At 45.5% G+C, this 19,091-nt stretch overlaps 1 protein-coding gene across 2 annotated transcripts in view; it reads left to right on the top strand.

Moving 5' to 3' along the window:
* Nucleotides 1-19,091, top strand: part of LOC121384765 (cholinesterase 2-like) — a 39,133-nt gene extending 20,042 nt beyond the window's left edge. For both annotated transcript variants that reach the window (XM_041515309.1, XM_041515310.1), the window contains exons 2-3: nucleotides 15,295-16,877; nucleotides 17,285-19,091. In XM_041515309.1, the coding sequence (XP_041371243.1) occupies nucleotides 15,334-16,877; nucleotides 17,285-17,618 (1,878 nt within the window). In that variant the 5' untranslated portion in view covers nucleotides 15,295-15,333 and the 3' untranslated portion in view covers nucleotides 17,619-19,091. The remainder of the gene's footprint in view (nucleotides 1-15,294; nucleotides 16,878-17,284) is intronic.

Raw genomic sequence — 19,091 nt, forward strand, 5'->3', positions numbered from 1 at the left:
TATGTCCGATGGCTTAACCACGACACCACCGAGTCGTTAAAACTCGCTCTGGGTGGGAGCCGGTACATGCCAGCCTTATGTCCGATGGCTTAACCACGACACCACCGAGTCGTTAAAACTCGCTCTGGGTGGGAGCCGGTACATGCCAGCCTTATGTCCGATGGCTTAACCACGACACCACCGAGTCGTTAAAACTCGCTCTGGGTGGGAGCCGGTACATGCCCTTAGCCTTTATGTCCGATGGCTTAACCACGACACCACCGAGTCGTTAAAACTCGCTCTGGGTGGGAGCCGGTACATGCCAGCCTTATGTCCGATGGCTTAACCACGACACCACCGAGTCGTTAAAACTCGCTCTGGGTGGGAGCCGGTACATGCCAGCCTTATGTCCGATGGCTTAACCACGACACCACCGAGTCGTTAAAACTCGCTCTGGGTGGGAGCCGGTACATGCCAGCCTTATGTCCGATGGCTTAACCACGACACCACCGAGTCGTTAAAACTCGCTCTGGGTGGGAGCCGGTACATGCCAGCCTTATGTCCGATGGCTTAACCACGACACCACCGAGTCGTTAAAACTCGCTCTGGGTGGGAGCCGGTACATGCCAGCCTTATGTCCGATGGCTTAACCACGACACCACCGAGTCGTTAAAACTCGCTCTGGGTGGGAGCCGGTACATGCCAGCCTTATGTCCGATGGCTTAACCACGACACCACCGAGTCGTTAAAACTCGCTCTGGGTGGGAGCCGGTACATGCCAGCCTTATGTCCGATGGCTTAACCACGACACCACCGAGTCGTTAAAACTCGCTCTGGGTGGGAGCCGGTACATGCCAGCCTTATGTCCGATGGCTTAACCACGACACCACCGAGTCGTTAAAACTCGCTCTGGGTGGGAGCCGGTACATGCGAGCCTTATGTCCGATGGCTTAACCACGACACCACCGAGTCGTTAAAACTCGCTCTGGGTGGGAGCCGGTACATGCCAGCCTTATGTCCGATGGCTTAACCACGACACCACCGAGTCGTTAAAACTCGCTCTGGGTGGGAGCCGGTACATGCCAGCCTTATGTCCGATGGCTTAACCACGACACCACCGAGTCGTTAAAACTCGCTCTGGGTGGGAGCCGGTACATGCCAGCCTTATGTCCGATGGCTTAACCACGACACCACCGAGTCGTTAAAACTCGCTCTGGGTGGGAGCCGGTACATGCCAGCCTTATGTCCGATGGCTTAACCACGACACCACCGAGTCGTTAAAACTCGCTCTGGGTGGGAGCCGGTACATGCCAGCCTTATGTCCGATGGCTTAACCACGACACCACCGAGTCGTTAAAACTCGCTCTGGGTGGGAGCCGGTACATGCCAGCCTTATGTCCGATGGCTTAACCACGACACCACCGAGTCGTTAAAACTCGCTCTGGGTGGGAGCCGGTACATGCCAGCCTTATGTCCGATGGCTTAACCACGACACCACCGAGTCGTTAAAACTCGCTCTGGGTGGGAGCCGGTACATGCCAGCCTTATGTCCGATGGCTTAACCACGACACCACCGAGTCGTTAAAACTCGCTCTGGGTGGGAGCCGGTACATGCCAGCCTTATGTCCGATGGCTTAACCACGACACCACCGAGTCGTTAAAACTCGCTCTGGGTGGGAGCCGGTACATGCCAGCCTTATGTCCGATGGCTTAACCACGACACCACCGAGTCGTTAAAACTCGCTCTGGGTGGGAGCCGGTACATGCCAGCCTTATGTCCGATGGCTTAACCACGACACCACCGAGTCGTTAAAACTCGCTCTGGGTGGGAGCCGGTACATGCCAGCCTTATGTCCGATGGCTTAACCACGACACCACCGAGTCGTTAAAACTCGCTCTGGGTGGGAGCCGGTACATGCCAGCCTTATGTCCGATGGCTTAACCACGACACCACCGAGTCGTAAAACTCGCTCTGGGTGGGAGCCGGTACATGCCAGCCTTATGTCCGATGGCTTAACCACGACACCACCGAGTCGTTAAAACTCGCTCTGGGTGGGAGCCGGTACATGCCAGCCTTATGTCCGATGGCTTAACCACGACACCACCGAGTCGTTAAAACTCGCTCTGGGTGGGAGCCGGTACATGCCAGCCTTATGTCCGATGGCTTAACCACGACACCACCGAGTCGTTAAAACTCGCTCTGGGTGGGAGCCGGTACATGCCAGCCTTATGTCCGATGGCTTAACCACGACACCACCGAGTCGTTAAAACTCGCTCTGGGTGGGAGCCGGTACATGCCAGCCTTATGTCCGATGGCTTAACCACGACACCACCGAGTCGTTAAAACTCGCTCTGGGTGGGAGCCGGTACATGCCAGCCTTATGTCCGATGGCTTAACCACGACACCACCGAGTCGTTAAAACTCGCTCTGGGTGGGAGCCGGTACATGCGAGCCTTATGTCCGATGGCTTAACCACGACACCACCGAGTCGTTAAAACTCGCTCTGGGTGGGAGCCGGTACATGCGAGCCTTATGTCCGATGGCTTAACCACGACACCACCGAGTCGTTAAAACTCGCTCTGGGTGGGAGCCGGTACATGCGAGCCTTATGTCCGATGGCTTAACCACGACACCACCGAGTCGTTAAAACTCGCTCTGGGTGGGAGCCGGTACATGCGAGCCTTATGTCCGATGGCTTAACCACGACACCACCGAGTCGTTAAAACTCGCTCTGGGTGGGAGCCGGTACATGCGAGCCTTATGTCCGATGGCTTAACCACGACACCACCGAGTCGTTAAAACTCGCTCTGGGTGGGAGCCGGTACATGCCAGCCTTATGTCCGATGGCTTAACCACGACACCACCGAGTCGTTAAAACTCGCTCTGGGTGGGAGCCGGTACATGCCAGCCTTATGTCCGATGGCTTAACCACGACACCACCGAGTCGTTAAAACTCGCTCTGGGTGGGAGCCGGTACATGCGAGCCTTATGTCCGATGGCTTAACCACGACACCACCGAGTCGTTAAAACTCGCTCTGGGTGGGAGCCGGTACATGCCAGCCTTATGTCCGATGGCTTAACCACGACACCACCGAGTCGTTAAAACTCGCTCTGGGTGGGAGCCGGTACATGCGAGCCTTATGTCCGATGGCTTAACCACGACACCACCGAGTCGTTAAAACTCGCTCTGGGTGGGAGCCGGTACATGCCAGCCTTATGTCCGATGGCTTAACCACGACACCACCGAGTCGTTAAAACTCGCTCTGGGTGGGAGCCGGTACATGCCAGCCTTATGTCCGATGGCTTAACCACGACACCACCGAGTCGTTAAAACTCGCTCTGGGTGGGAGCCGGTACATGCCAGCCTTATGTCCGATGGCTTAACCACGACACCACCGAGTCGTTAAAACTCGCTCTGGGTGGGAGCCGGTACATGCCAGCCTTATGTCCGATGGCTTAACCACGACACCACCGAGTCGTTAAAACTCGCTCTGGGTGGGAGCCGGTACATGCGAGCCTTATGTCCGATGGCTTAACCACGACACCACCGAGTCGTTAAAACTCGCTCTGGGTGGGAGCCGGTACATGCCAGCCTTATGTCCGATGGCTTAACCACGACACCACCGAGTCGTTAAAACTCGCTCTGGGTGGGAGCCGGTACATGCGAGCCTTATGTCCGATGGCTTAACCACGACACCACCGAGTCGTTAAAACTCGCTCTGGGTGGGAGCCGGTACATGCCAGCCTTATGTCCGATGGCTTAACCACGACACCACCGAGTCGTTAAAACTCGCTCTGGGTGGGAGCCGGTACATGCGAGCCTTATGTCCGATGGCTTAACCACGACACCACCGAGTCGTTAAAACTCGCTCTGGGTGGGAGCCGGTACATGCCAGCCTTATGTCCGATGGCTTAACCACGACACCACCGAGTCGTTAAAACTCGCTCTGGGTGGGAGCCGGTACATGCGAGCCTTATGTCCGATGGCTTAACCACGACACCACCGAGTCGTTAAAACTCGCTCTGGGTGGGAGCCGGTACATGCGAGCCTTATGTCCGATGGCTTAACCACGACACCACCGAGTCGTTAAAACTCGCTCTGGGTGGGAGCCGGTACATGCGAGCCTTATGTCCGATGGCTTAACCACGACACCACCGAGTCGTTAAAACTCGCTCTGGGTGGGAGCCGGTACATGCCAGCCTTATGTCCGATGGCTTAACCACGACACCACCGAGTCGTTAAAACTCGCTCTGGGTGGGAGCCGGTACATGCCAGCCTTATGTCCGATGGCTTAACCACGACACCACCGAGTCGTTAAAACTCGCTCTGGGTGGGAGCCGGTACATGCCAGCCTTATGTCCGATGGCTTAACCACGACACCACCGAGTCGTTAAAACTCGCTCTGGGTGGGAGCCGGTACATGCGAGCCTTATGTCCGATGGCTTAACCACGACACCACCGAGTCGTTAAAACTCGCTCTGGGTGGGAGCCGGTACATGCCAGCCTTATGTCCGATGGCTTAACCACGACACCACCGAGTCGTTAAAACTCGCTCTGGGTGGGAGCCGGTACATGCCAGCCTTATGTCCGATGGCTTAACCACGACACCACCGAGGCTGGTAAGACCGGTAACTTAAAATAGATACAAGTCTTAAAGTCACTGGCTTTAATTTCCGAAGTATGTACCATAAAATTAAGTTTTAGCTTCTACAAACATAATAACAACCAGACATTAGATTTGCTAAATTTGATAGCTTTACAAGCTACTAGATGTTGTAATTAACTAGGGCCAGTCATAAAATATCGCTATGCGTATCGTATCGCGACCCACATATCTGGATATGTACCGCATCGTCACACCTCTAAGCTGTGCTAATTTATAAACAAAATTACTGCCATTTTGAAAAATGGCCACCATTTTCATATTTTGCTGGACCTCTGAAATGGCCATCACATATTTTCATACAGTTCAGACATCAGGTAAACTGAACATCATAGTGGCACTTAGTCCCTCGATTTTGTAATCAACCTTTAAAATTCCAGGTTTGGCTCATGGAGTAACGGTTTCGTTCTGTTAGGTAGCCCCCGTACCCTACAAAATCGTGTCTATCATGGCCCACGAGAAGTGTGACGACACTGATTTAAACAATGGATGCCCTAACAAGACAGGGGTCTCCGAGTTGGTTGTTTTAGCTATGTCGTTGTTCCAGTAACCTGCGTACGTACTACCACTTCATCAACATACAATTACGTGAGTCTAGCGGCTCGTGACATGACATATCTATTTACAGCAACGTCTAGATCTGTATCTTAATGAAACAACATGTTAGTCGAGCAGTGTGATAGCACTGGCTGGCAAGGTTAGTCTTGTACGTCAGATCCCGCCACTACCACCACCTCCTCCGTGCACTAATCACCGTTTTTACTTTCTCTGTGTACTAACCCCCGTTCTTACCTTCTCCGTGCTCTAATAACCGTTCTTACTTTCTCCGTACACTAATCACCGTTCTTACCTTCTCCGTGCACTAATCACCGTTCTTACCTTCTCCGTGCACTAATCACCGTTCTTACCTTCTCCGTGCACTAATCACCGTTTTTACCTTCTCCATGCAAAAATTATCTTCTTCGTGCACAAATTACCTTCTTCGTGCACTAATAACCGTTCTTACCTTCTCCGTGCACTAACCCCCGTTCTTACCTTCTCCGTGCACTAACCCCCGTTCTTACCTCCTCCGTGCACTAACCCCCGTTCTTACCTTCTCCGTGCACAAATTACCTTCTCCGTGCACTAATAACCGTTCTTACCTTCTCCGTGCAATAATCACCGTTCTTACCTTCTCCGTGCACTAACCGCCGTTCTTACCTTCTCCGTGCACTAACCGCCGTTCTTACCTTCTCTGTGCACTAATCCCCGTTCTTGCCTTCTCCGTGCACAAATTACCTTCTTCGTGCAAAAATTACCTTCTTCGTGCTCTTAAACCGTTCTTACCTTCTCCGTGCACTAATCACCGTTCTTACCTTCTCCGTGCGCTAATCACCGTTCTTACCTTCTCCATGCACTAATCCTCGTTCTTACCTTCTTCATGCACTAATCCTCGTTCTTACCTTCTCCGTGCACAAATTACCTTGTCTGTGCACTAATAACCGTTCTTACCTGCACTCACCGTGCACTAATCCTTCCGTTCTTACCTTCTCCGTGCACTAATCACCGTTCTTACCTTCTCCCTGCGCTAATCACCGTTCTTACCTTCTTCGTGCACTAATCACCGTTAATCCCCGTTCTTACCTTCTTCGTTACCTTCTCCGTGCACTAATCACCGTTCTTACCTTCTTCGTGCACAAATTACCTTCTTCGTGCACTAATAACCGTTCTTACCTTCTCCGTGCACTAAACTAATCCCCGTTCTTACCTTCTCCGTGCACTAACCGTTCTTACCTTCTCCGTGCACTAACCCCCGTTCTTACCTTCTCCGTGCAACAAATTCTTACCTTCTCCGTGCACCCTTCTCCGTGCACTAATAACCGTTCTTACCTTCTCCGTGCAATAATCACCGTTCTTACCTTCTCCGTGCACTAACCGCCGTTCTTACCTTCTCCGTGCACTAACCGCCGTTCTTACCTTCTCTGTGCACTAATCCCCGTTCTTGCCTTCTCCGTGCACAAATTACCTTCTTCGTGCAAAAATTACCTTCTTCGTGCTCTTAAACCGTTCTTACCTTCTCCGTGCACTAATCACCGTTCTTACCTTCTCCGTGCGCTAATCACCGTTCTTACCTTCTCCATGCACTAATCCTCGTTCTTACCTTCTTCATGCACTAATCCTCGTTCTTACCTTCTCCGTGCACAAATTACCTTGTCTGTGCACTAATAACCGTTCTTACCTTCACCGTGCACTAATCACCGTTCTTACCTTCTCCGTGCACTAACCGCCGTTCTTACCTTCTCCGTGCACTAATCCCCGTTCTTGCCTTCTCCGTGCATAAATTACCTTCTTCGTGCAAAAATTACCTTCTTCGTGCTCTTATAACCGTTCTTACCTTCTCCGTGCACTAATCACCGTTCTTACCTTCTCCCTGCGCTAATCACCGTTCTTACCTTCTTCGTGCACTAATCACCGTTCTTACCTTCTCCGTGCACTAATCCCCGTTCTTACCTTCTTCGTGCACTAATCCCCGTTCTTACCTTCGTGCACAAATTACCTTCTCCGTGCACTAATCACCGTTCTTACCTTATCCGTGCACTAATCCCCGTTCTTACCTCCTCCGTGCACAAATTACCTTCTCCATGCACTAATCCCCGATCTTACCTTCTCCGTGCACTATTCCCCGTTCTTCTCCGTGCACTAATCCCCGTTCTTACCTTCTACGTGCACATCTGCCCGTTCTTACCTTCTCCGTGAACTAATCCCCGTTCTTACCTTCTCCGTGCACTAATCCCCGTTCTTACCTTCTCCGTGCACTAACCCCCATTATTACCTTCTACGTGCACATATCCCCGTTCTTACCTTCTCCGTGCACTAACCTTATCCGTGCACTAATCCCCGTTCTTACCTTCTACGTGCACTAATCCCCGTTCTTACCTTCTACGTGCACTAATCCCCGTTCTTACCTTCTACGTGCACTAATCCCCGTTCTTACCTTCTCCGTGCACTAATCCCCGTTCTTACCTTCTCCGTGCACTAACCCCCATTATTACCTTCTACGTGCACATATCCCCGTTCTTACCTTCTACGTGCACTAATCCCCGTTCTTACCTTCTGCGTGCACTAATCCCCGTTCTTACCTTCTACGTGCACTAATCCCCGTTCTTACCTTCTACGTGCACCAATCCCCGTTCTTACCTTCTACGTGCACTAATCCCCGTTCTTACCTTCTACGTGCACATATCCCCGTTCTTACCTTCTACGTGCACTAATCCCCGTTCTTACCTTCTACGTGCACTAATCCCCGTTCTTACCTTCTACGTGCACATATCCCCGTTCTTACCTTCTACATGCACTAATCCCCGTTCTTACCTTCTACGTGCACTAATCCCTGTTCTTACCTTCTACGTGCACATATCCCCGTTCTTACCTTCTCCGTGCACTAACCCCCGTTCTTACCTTCTAAGTGAACTAATCCCAGTTGTTACCCTCTCAATGCATCAACCCGGTCTCCATTCTACGTCCATCAATACATGGATATACTTGTTATTCCTCTATCCGTCTGTCCATACTTTTTTTTAAAACCAATGCCTTCAGATACAGAGTGGGAATTTAGTGTATAGCTTTATCACATATGGTGCTACAGATAAAGTTTTTTCTTTCATGGAGAGTTTTGGCCCCTTGAGATATGAAACTTCGCTGGGCCCGGTAGGGAACATGTATTGCTTATTTAGCAACTTATTTAACTCAGAATTCTGGTTGTAAACTGGTATTAAACGGAACAATTCGACCGCACCGTGCTATACTGTGTAAATGCCTGTGGAAAATGGTTATAAAATAATGTTTATTATGATGCAAGTTACGTTCATGCTATTAAATAAAATATTCAAATACGCTGTTCTGACACGTTACTAAGCTGCCAGGGCCACATGTCCTGGATAAAAGTTATGACACTCTTGCACTTTATAGATTATCATATGCACTTTATAGACTATCCTCTAAAGGCGTTATTACACGAGCACACTTTATAGTGTATGTGATATTTGCATTCGATGATTGGAAACCCACTTGTTATTTACAATGTCACGCCATTTCAATTTTGATGTTGCAAGCAATGTGACGGATTTGAAGGCGGCGTCAAGAAACTATACAAATTCATCTTTACCGTGACAGCATTCTGACAGCAGTGACTGATTGAACGGTGTCATTTTTATCAATAATATGCAATATTGGATGTCATCAATTGGAATTCATCAATATAACATCCTTGATACCATCACTTCACATACAATATGACGGTATGGATGTCGTCTTTTTATCCATAATGTAAACGATTGGATGTCTCCAATTCACCAGTATTGTAACATCCTTGATACCATCGTTTCAGAGAAAAAATGTGACGGTCTGGACGTAGTCTCTTTATTATCGATTAGACGTCACCAATTCATCAAACCGTAAGGTTCTCGACAATGTGACAGTCTGGACGTTATCTTTTTATCAATATTATCAAATACTGAATGTCACTAATTTATCAATATTGTAACATGCTTGGCATTGTCACTTCATCAGCAATGTGACGGATTGGACATTTCCCAGGAAAATATCTACAGTGTAGATGTTCCACTCTTTGCTTTGCTCCAAATCCCCAAATTTGACTTCTTCCTGTCTCATCTAATGCTAGTGGTATTTAATCTTTCATGGTTTATCGTGTACACAGTTTGTCAATTTACCGTGTGTGCATGACTTCCAGGGGGGTAGAGCTGTGTGTACCGCTCTCTCCTATCATGTGTCCAGTTATCGTGCATACATTAATGAGGCCCCTCTTTAACGTGCCGTATATCGTTCTTGGAAACCTATGGCGCCGCCATTAACCCGTTGATCGCTAACTACTAGAAAAGGAATAACAGAACAATTTTGTTGATGAAAGACAACAGGAAGAAATAATCTAGATGCTTCAAGGTCGGACCCAGGACATATTTTTTGGGAGGGAAGCAAGGGCAAAATGGCACATGGACCAACCCCTGGAAAAAGGGCACTTCACTGAAAATTGTAAACACATTGCTAAAAAAAATGGGGAACCTTTAATTTTTAGTGGGGCAGATCCCTTTGGTCCCCACCCTTGGATTCGCCCTTGTGCTTTTTTTTTTGTAAATTATGGAAACGTAAAAGGTTCTCAAAACAATAACATAAATTTTACATACAACGTTGATAACTACATGCATATGGACAACAGGATTATTAATGAATAATGAACCGGTCTCAGTGGCGTCTTGGTTAAGCCATCGGACATAAGGCTGGTAGGCACAGGGTTCGCAGCCCGGTACCGGCTCCCATCCAGAGCGAATTTTAGCGACTCGGTGGGTAGGTGCAAGACCACTACACCCTCTTCTCTCTCACTAACCACTAACAACTAACCAACTGCGGACAGCCCAGATAGCTGATGTGTGTCCAGAACAGCGTGATTGAACTTTAATTGGATATAACCACGAAAATAAAATATAATAATAATAATAATAATGAATAATGCATATGCGATGGGTCTGCTGGATTTTATCAAATGCAAATATATGTAAAACAAAGCTGAGTTGTGGGCCATGCATAGCATGCTTGAACGTTAACTGGATATAAGCACAGAAATTAAGTTCAAATGAATGCCTAATGTCCGACCTATTGATTTAACCATCAGCCTTACGGCTGGTAGGTACTGGGTTAGCAAACTGGTACCAGCTCCCATCCACACTTGTCTCGCATTAACTGCTAACAAATACCAATTAACTCCTGTCCTTGAAAGAGAACCCAAATATCTGTGTCCAGGACAGTATGCTTATGCTTTTATGGATATAGCACTAAACTAAATTTTATAAAAAAAACAAAAAAACAAAAAAAAAGGAAGGAAATGTTTTATTTAACGTCCACACAGATATTGAGGGAGGAAACCCGCTGTCGTCACTTCATGGGCTACTCTTTTCGATTAGCAGCAAGGGATCTTTTATATGCTCTACCCTCATAGACAGGGTAGCCTTTGATGTACCAGTCGTGGTGCACTGGCTGGAGCGAGAAAAAAAAAAGCCAAATTATTTAATATTATCGGAGGTGGCCATTTAAAAATCCTTAAATCCACACCTGTTACTTATATATTTTCAGTTCATTTATTCTTTGTCGCTTCACCATTCACCTAATCTACCCCAAATAGTCCATGAGCCAGAGGGATCGGTCGGTACCATCTGAGGGGACGAAACTAGTAATTGTTAAATATTACTAAGAGAGTTGGTTACCAGTGTTCTAGACATTTTCTGAAAATCGATATAAATAACAACTACTCAACATACACAAATTGTCTGTTAAAACGTTCAATTAATAACCGTAACATGCGAATGTGTGTGGAAAATACGAAAGGAAGGCGCATTTCTCTGTTCTTCAGAACATGTTGGACTGCAATCCTGTATAGTAATGTGCTGATGGATTCCGTTTTCAGCTAACACTCGTTTTCAAACACCATTCTTGTGTTTGCCTTTCTTCGTGAAATTCGACTTCAATAAAATTACATCAGTATGATTTAATCCTTCACTGCCATGTAAGACTATCTAAAACAGGCAAAGTGATACAGAATAAATGCATGTATAAATGGTTTGGTGAAGTGAAGTGAATGAATGAATGAATGAATGACCAAACGAACGAAAGAACAATATAAATGCTATGAAATTACCTTTCTTCACTGTGATCTAATTTTCGTTTAATTCGTGGACTAGTACAGTCAACGAATTCAAGAATACTATCAAAATATAATACATCCAGGGCCGGATTTAGAACTTGGGGACCCCGGGGCACTTCAGGTTCAGGGGTCCCTCAACATAGAAATTAAATTACAAGACAAATAAAAAAAATGAACAAATTTTATTAAAAATCTTTTTTATAAAGGAAGTCCTTAGTTTGTGGGTTGGGGGTGGGGTGGGGGCTCTGGCGGGGGGTGGGGGGGGGGGCAATTGCCCCCTTATAAATCCGGCACTGAATACATTTATTGGCAATTGGCAAAGGAGTTAACGTGCACATTCAGAGCTAGCCCGAGTACGCAGACTGTAAGAGAGCTAGACGGACATTTGGACATAAATAGCGTATTTATGTCCAAATGCCCGTCTAGCTCTCTTACAGTCAGAGTACTCGGGCTAATTCAGAGCAAGCTGTTGTAGCGCACGCCTGTCTTGGGCACAAGAGCCGACCTCGGCCGGGTTTTTTTGTCCAGGACAAGAATACATTATACATATAAAGCGAAGTTATACTACGTTTCAAAACCATGAAATGTAGGTTTTTGTGTGTGTGTGTGTGTGTTTTTCTCGTTTTTTAGTAATACACGAAAACTTAAGGCCACGAAAAAAACACCCCCGCGATTCCACAGTAAATATAAAATAATTAAGATGAACTGAAAATGACTTCTCTTTTTGTAAAGTAAAAAGCACACATGTCCAAACCGACGCGGAACGTAGTACATTAATAATCATAAATACACTCTAAACGAAAACGCACGAGGTAAATAAGATCGTTGATTGTCGCTTCAAGTACCGGTTACCCTCGTCTGGGCTAGGAATATCGTTGTTTCGCATCGGGGGAGGTACCATTGGGATATAATGGTGTGAGAATTAATCTTCTGGCGAGTAATTGTCTGTTTATAATAGAAAAAACATGGCGGAACAGCAAGCCTCCTTGCCACTGGGATATAACATTATACCGTAATGAGTTAAGCATGTCGTGTACTTTCGCCATGATATTTAGCAATGGACGTCACGAAAATCATATTTTAGCAAAACTAAAGTTTAACTGAATAAAAATTATTAAAATATATTGTTAAAATAATAAACCAATTATAAAATGTATATTTAAAAAAAACTTAGATTAGTATTAAAGTGAAGCTCAAATTGAAGCTAAACATGCAAGTAAGACCTAATTTTATATTGACATTTTAAGTTTCTCCAGATATGATAAACGTTTTTAACAACCCCTGCCCATACTGTTCTACCGATATTTTAAATCTTAAAGTTACATTCTCTGGTTACCATATTATAATATCATGTACAAATGTGAAATACAAGCTCAAATGCACTTTTAAAAAAGTCGTGTGTGTTCGCTATGAACGGATATCGTCAAACGTATACGCTTGATTCGTCGGCTGTGCCGCCATAGCTCGGCAAAGCACCGCAGCCTGTTGTCAGTTTCAGTTAACACGTGCGTTTGCCGATTTTAAATTGTAGGGTTCGTCTCAAAAAATTGAAAGAGAAATTTTGCGCTGTACGAAGAACGTTCGGTTGAGGATACGGTACTAGAGTCTTTAGTTAAAACCGGTTTGATCTTGACAACGTATTATCGATAGTCGTACCTTCCTATTTCAGAATTAATAATCATCCGACCCCATACAACCGTAAATAAAATGTGTTGAGTGCGTCGTTAAATAAAACATATCCTATCCTTCCTTCCATCTGCTGTTGGATGTCTAACATTTGGTAATTTTGACATATACTCTTAGAGAGGAATCGGGTGCATGTGCAGGGGGAGGGTATTGGAGGTCGAAACCCTTACTTACCCAAGCTTAAAAAAATTGAAATGTATTTTTGGGGGGAGCATGGTCCCATATAAACTTCGCTTAACAGTCTATAACCCCAACCCCGCTGAAATCCCTGCACACGCGCCTTGGAAACCCGCTACATTTTTGTTTTAGCAAGGGATTGTTTATATGTACCATCCTACAGACAGGATATCACACACCATGGTCTTTTTGTATACCCGCCGATGGGGATCGATCCTAGACTGACCGCGCATTTCCAAAAAACACCTTTTTAGGTCTAAGTAATGAATAAAAATAACATAGTCTTGAAAAATGTTACGTAAATCGAACACAGTACCCTCTTCCTCTACCCCTAGAGCGTTACGTAATTAGTAACACCCCCTTACATGTAACGCGTATGCCAACAGCTGGCCACTGTCAAAATTTCAAGGCAAATCCCCCACTCACCGACCCCTGGAAAGGCGTTGTACCATACCTCTATTGATATAAATATGTTTTGGAGATATGAGACGGCCCCTCAATCAAGACAGTTAAATTTGTTCAAAAATTGCGAAATCTCACGTGATCTCTTGTTGGGGAATTTTGTACTTGTGATAAGCCAATGAAAACTGAGATCGATACGAGCCCGTCAAAAGTGTTCCACTTTCAAAATCATGGGTTTGTTTTTGTTCTGGATAAGCCAGCTTAGTGAAACCAATGCGGAGTGCGGCGTCTTATATGCACCAAACGTAATTGGATTTTCTGTTCTATATGCTTAAATAATAAAAATATTCCAGGGAATGTAGTTTTAAAATAGCAAGGATATCCTTTACTGGATATTTCGTCCCTCGTGCACTGCCACAAAGAGAACTACCACTCCCAGACTAGTATACTAAATCAAAACATGCCTACAACTTCACTCCATCCAAGATGACCTTTCTAGAACGCCAACAACTGTTTAAATGGCGTAACTCTTCGTAATTAGTTGATTGATGTAGATTAACAGCAGAAGCAGCGCAATTATATAAATAATAATGATTATGATAATGATGTATATGTAGTTAGCACTAAACTAAACATAGCGTCATTGGATTCAATTAAATGAATATCTTACACCATAACAAAAGCAAATGTGGAAATACTTTCTTGTCAGATGTTAAACACTGAAAATCATGTCGGAAGTTGATACGCATTTTCAATCTGTGATGACATTCCTTGTCAATTTTCGGGGTAACGGTACTACCTTCCAGACGCGTTTGCAGGAATTTGCAGGAATTTGCTGTCCTATCTGTGGGAAAATGCATTTAAAAGACCTCTTGCTGCTAATGGGAACATGTAGCGGGTATACTCTAAGACTATATGTCAGACATCCAAAAAATGTTGACATCCAATAGGCGATAATTAATAAATTAGTGTGCCTAGTGATATTTAACAAAACAAACTTTTTACTTTTGTTTTATATTTCAGATATTGGAAATCATGGAAGTTGATTCGTATTTACTTATGTTAGGGTCTAAGGAATTCAACTAAAGGCCATTTTCCATATGGGCGGTTTTTGGTGTGATGCGGTTACCAATAATAAAATACTACTACTACTACTACTACTACTACTACTACTACTACTACTAATAATAATAATACTACTACTACTACTACTACTACTACTACTACTACTACTACTACTACTACTACTACTACTACTACTACTACTACTACTACTACTACTACTACTACTACTACTAATAATAATAAATAAATAAATTTAAAAAACCGCAACGCATATGTGCAAACTACATACTCCCTTTCAACTTATATCTAATAATTGCCATTACAACCAAAAAATAATCAGTCAAACAATATATTTCCTGTTAACCAAATGTGAAGATAACTGAAGTCTGTAGCCATTACAAGCTGCCAGAGATGCCTTATTTGGACACATTCATGTTAGTTAGTTGCCACGAAAAGAAAAAAAAACCCGCAGCCACAATGCAAACCGAATTGTTTTAAAGGCAAAAAACGACAATTTGACGTGGAATTGCGTTGGCGAAAATCAGATCTAGTAACGGACACCTTCTTGATAGAGTGAACAGTAAGATATATGCTTTTAATCAGAGTATATTTGTCCTTGTATCTTTCAGGTGTAAAATTTTCGGCCAACAAGATCATCATTCATTCTCATGGCGAACCTGGTGACAGTCATTCTCTACTTCCTCTCCGTACTCCATCCTATCCTAGCGAGTCCGGTGGTCCGTATGGGTTCAGGGACGTACCGAGGGACCAACATCATAACAGAATATGGCCAGCACTGTCGAGCGTTCCTTGGAATACGTTACGCCACCGGCGAGAGGTTTTCGCGCCCGCAGCTAACTCCCAACATCACCGGGGTATATAACGCGACGACGTTTGGCCCAATGTGCGTCCAGAGTCTGTACATCCACGGAACGAATCGAGTAGACGGTGAAGAGGACTGTCTGTTCCTCAACATCTTCGTCCCGAGGAGACGGTCGCCCACGAAACGAGCGGTGGTCGTGTGGATCCACGGCGGTGGATTTATATACGGCAGTGCTAGACCCTACGACGCCTCGATTCTGTCCACTCTCGGCGACGTGGTGGTCGTCACCATACAGTATCGTCTAGGGCCCTTTGGATTTCTCAGCACCAAGGACGACGTGGCGCCAGGGAATCTAGGACTGTGGGACCAGCACGTGGCGCTTCGGTGGATACACGAAAACATCATTCACTTTGGAGGCGATCCCGACATGGTCACCTTGATCGGCGAGTCGGCAGGGGGCGCCAGCGTCAATTACCAGGCCCTGTCGCGGGCTTCTAAGGGACTCTTCCACAGGGCTGTTATGCAGAGCGGAGCGGCTACGTGCTCGTGGGCATTCGCCAGGAATCCACTACCAGCGACCTATTATCTAGCAGAAAAGGTGAACTGTTACCCTAAGGAACAAACCGACAAGCGACGGCTTCACCGGGAAATTATAGAATGTTTGAAGGGTGTACCTTTTAAGACAATCTACGAGAATTCCTGGCCTATGTCTTCGGACGTGCAGTCGGGCGTGTTCGACTTTGTGTTCGTGCCAACTGTAGACGATGACTTCATCGTTGCTAGCCCCCACGAGCTCATACGTAAGAAACATCACCTTCTGACGACGTCGTTGCCCAACATCGACTGCATTCTGGCCGTGAACAACAACGAAGGCGGCACTCTGCTCAAGCTGGTTGGTAACTTCGAGAAGCTCCTCAACATGTCCCTGTTGTCATCCATTAAAACCCACATCGGTTTCAAGTACATGCTGCTCTCGCCACTCTTAAAACAGATCTATGGCGTTTCTAACCCGTATGTCATGGATACTATTTTATACGAAACTATTTACCCAGAAAGTCTCTCGACTGGCTTCGTCAGTAAGAAGGCGATACTAAAGGTGGCGTCAGACCCGACGTTTGTGGTTCCTGTTTACCAGTGGGCCAGGACGATCGCGTCACTGGGAGCGAAGGGACGGACGTACATGTACCACTTCGACCACGCGCCATCCTACGTCAACCAGAGCCACGTGCAGGGCATGATTCACGGCATGGACAAGTTCTATACGTTTGGCGTTTTTCAAAATGATATTTTGCCGGGCATCAACCTCCTAGGGAATACTCCCATTTCAACTGAAGAAAAGAACCTAGCTCGGACTCAGATTGGTTTCTTAGCCAGTTTTGCGAAGCACGGGTATGTATTCCCAACTATCGGCATTTTCAAAAGTAAATGCCTTCCTGCGTCCATTCACTCAATACCCATGTATGCATCCTCCATCCAACCATCTATCCATGCATCCATGCATCCATCCACCCAATATCAACCCAGCCAGCAAACCCATTCACCCATCTCTTCATCCATTTGACTGTCCATCTGCTTATTCACCCAGAACCCGCCCATCCATGAATTCGTCCGTCCGTCCGTCCGTCCGTCCGTCCGTCCGTCCGTCTATCCATCCATCCATCCATCTATCCATCCATGCATATCGATAGTTTCTAAAAAAAAATGTGTTGTTAATTTCTAATAAAAAAAAAGAATGATAAAGGTTTTTAAGTTTCAAACGTTCATTTTATTTTCCTTCTTATTTTCTTTTCCTTCAGAAACCCGGTACCCGATTATGACCGAAGACTTCCTAACGGTTGGCCGGAATTTAACGATGATACAGAAAAGTATTTGGTGTTAACACACAATCTAACTATTAAAGACCACCTGTATAGGCGTAGAATTTCATTGTGGTCTGAACTTGTTCCAAAATTAGTTTCAAAAAAACATTTTACAGACCTCGAAGATGCGTCTGAAATGATTGAATTTAAAACTAACATTTTCAAAATGGATGAACGAACAGCCGACCTAACGGTTATAGGTTTAGCCGTGGCTCTTGTTTTCATTCTCATTCTGTTAATTTTCGTAATTATATTGTGCAGACGGAGATAATACTATCTAAAGTGATAATTTTATATTTAACAGCGCTACATCCTATTTTGAACACAAATCAAGAAACACCAGTATGGTGTCCTGTTAAGACTGTTTGTGCGTTCGCATTTGTCCACCAAGCTAAGCCAGAAGTCGACAAGACGAAGGAGCGAAAATACGGCGGCGAAGGAGCGAAAACGCGACGGCAAAGGAGCAAAGACGCGAAGGAATCCTTCGCCTTCGCGTTTTTGCATCTTCGCCTTGTTAACTAGCGATTTAACTAGATCGACAACGCGAAGACACGAATGACCCTAACAGGACAACACACACCAACCATAACTTATACATGTGTAGATAATGTCGACACGCAGGGATAGCATTTTAAGATCACAGTCATATTTTAAACACATCCTTTACATTATTATATGAAATATTTTCAGTCAGTGCTGTTACAAATGAAATCGTGTAAAACATCCATCCGTTATATATGGCGCTTGACATATTCTGTATCGAAATACAAGTATTTTAATACCTCAGTATAAAGACTACCACATATTAAGCCAGGTAATATATCTTGTATGTTCCGGCAGGGTAAGCTCACATTCACAATTGCGCCCCGTACAAGATCCTGTCAAAATATTTGTTCATACCATCAAAGAAGCACACTCAGGTATATGCTTTATATTTATGCATTCAGAATAGACCACACGGATTTTCCCGTGACATGTCCTTCTTCTGATTCGTTCTGAATCAGTTAGCCGATGTGTTTAATATAGGTCCCGTGCAAATAATGTTTTCGCAATATTGGCTTACAAGGGGGAAGAGCGGCGACCTATGTAGCTAAACTTAGTATTACAAAATGGTGATGAGACGTATAGTTATAAATTGCATTAAGGTGAGTTTGTTCAAACTGTTGTTTGTTCCTTTGTTTTCTATTAGTAAACAAAATGTTATGTGAACGAAAGAAACAACTGAATTTGCAAAGCCTGTTTTTGTTTTACACTACATATATTTACAATACTTAAACACCCTCGTGTTAAGAAAAATGAGTTTCGTAAAATCCGCCACGTATGTTTAACGATACGTCTGTACTGTTTAAACTATGGCTATTTGGTGCTTAACAGTTGTTTCGACGCTTGGTCTAGAAAGAACAGCAATAGATGATTGATATGCTCTTCCAACGAACAAGGAAGTACACACCCACATCTTTGATTGCCGCGGGGTACTGGATGAGAGATCAGGTCAAGTTTAACGTGCATATTTACAGCAAGCTGTTGTAGCACACGTCAGTCATGGGCGCAGGTATCGACTTAAACTGGCTCCTTCGTCCAGGACAGGAAAAGGGTTTGGGTGGGTGAGAAGGGACCGGCCGCATTGGCAAGTACAAGAGAGCACCAGCAGCCCGGTAGCGGGCAGGGGCATTTGTGATACTTTTGAATTTTGAATGTCCCGTAGAATTGAGTGCCGTGCCCCCCCCCCCCCCCCCCCCCCCCC

This window comes from Gigantopelta aegis, chromosome 10, assembly GCF_016097555.1.
Source record: "Gigantopelta aegis isolate Gae_Host chromosome 10, Gae_host_genome, whole genome shotgun sequence".
NCBI lineage: Eukaryota > Metazoa > Mollusca > Gastropoda > Neomphalida > Peltospiridae > Gigantopelta > Gigantopelta aegis.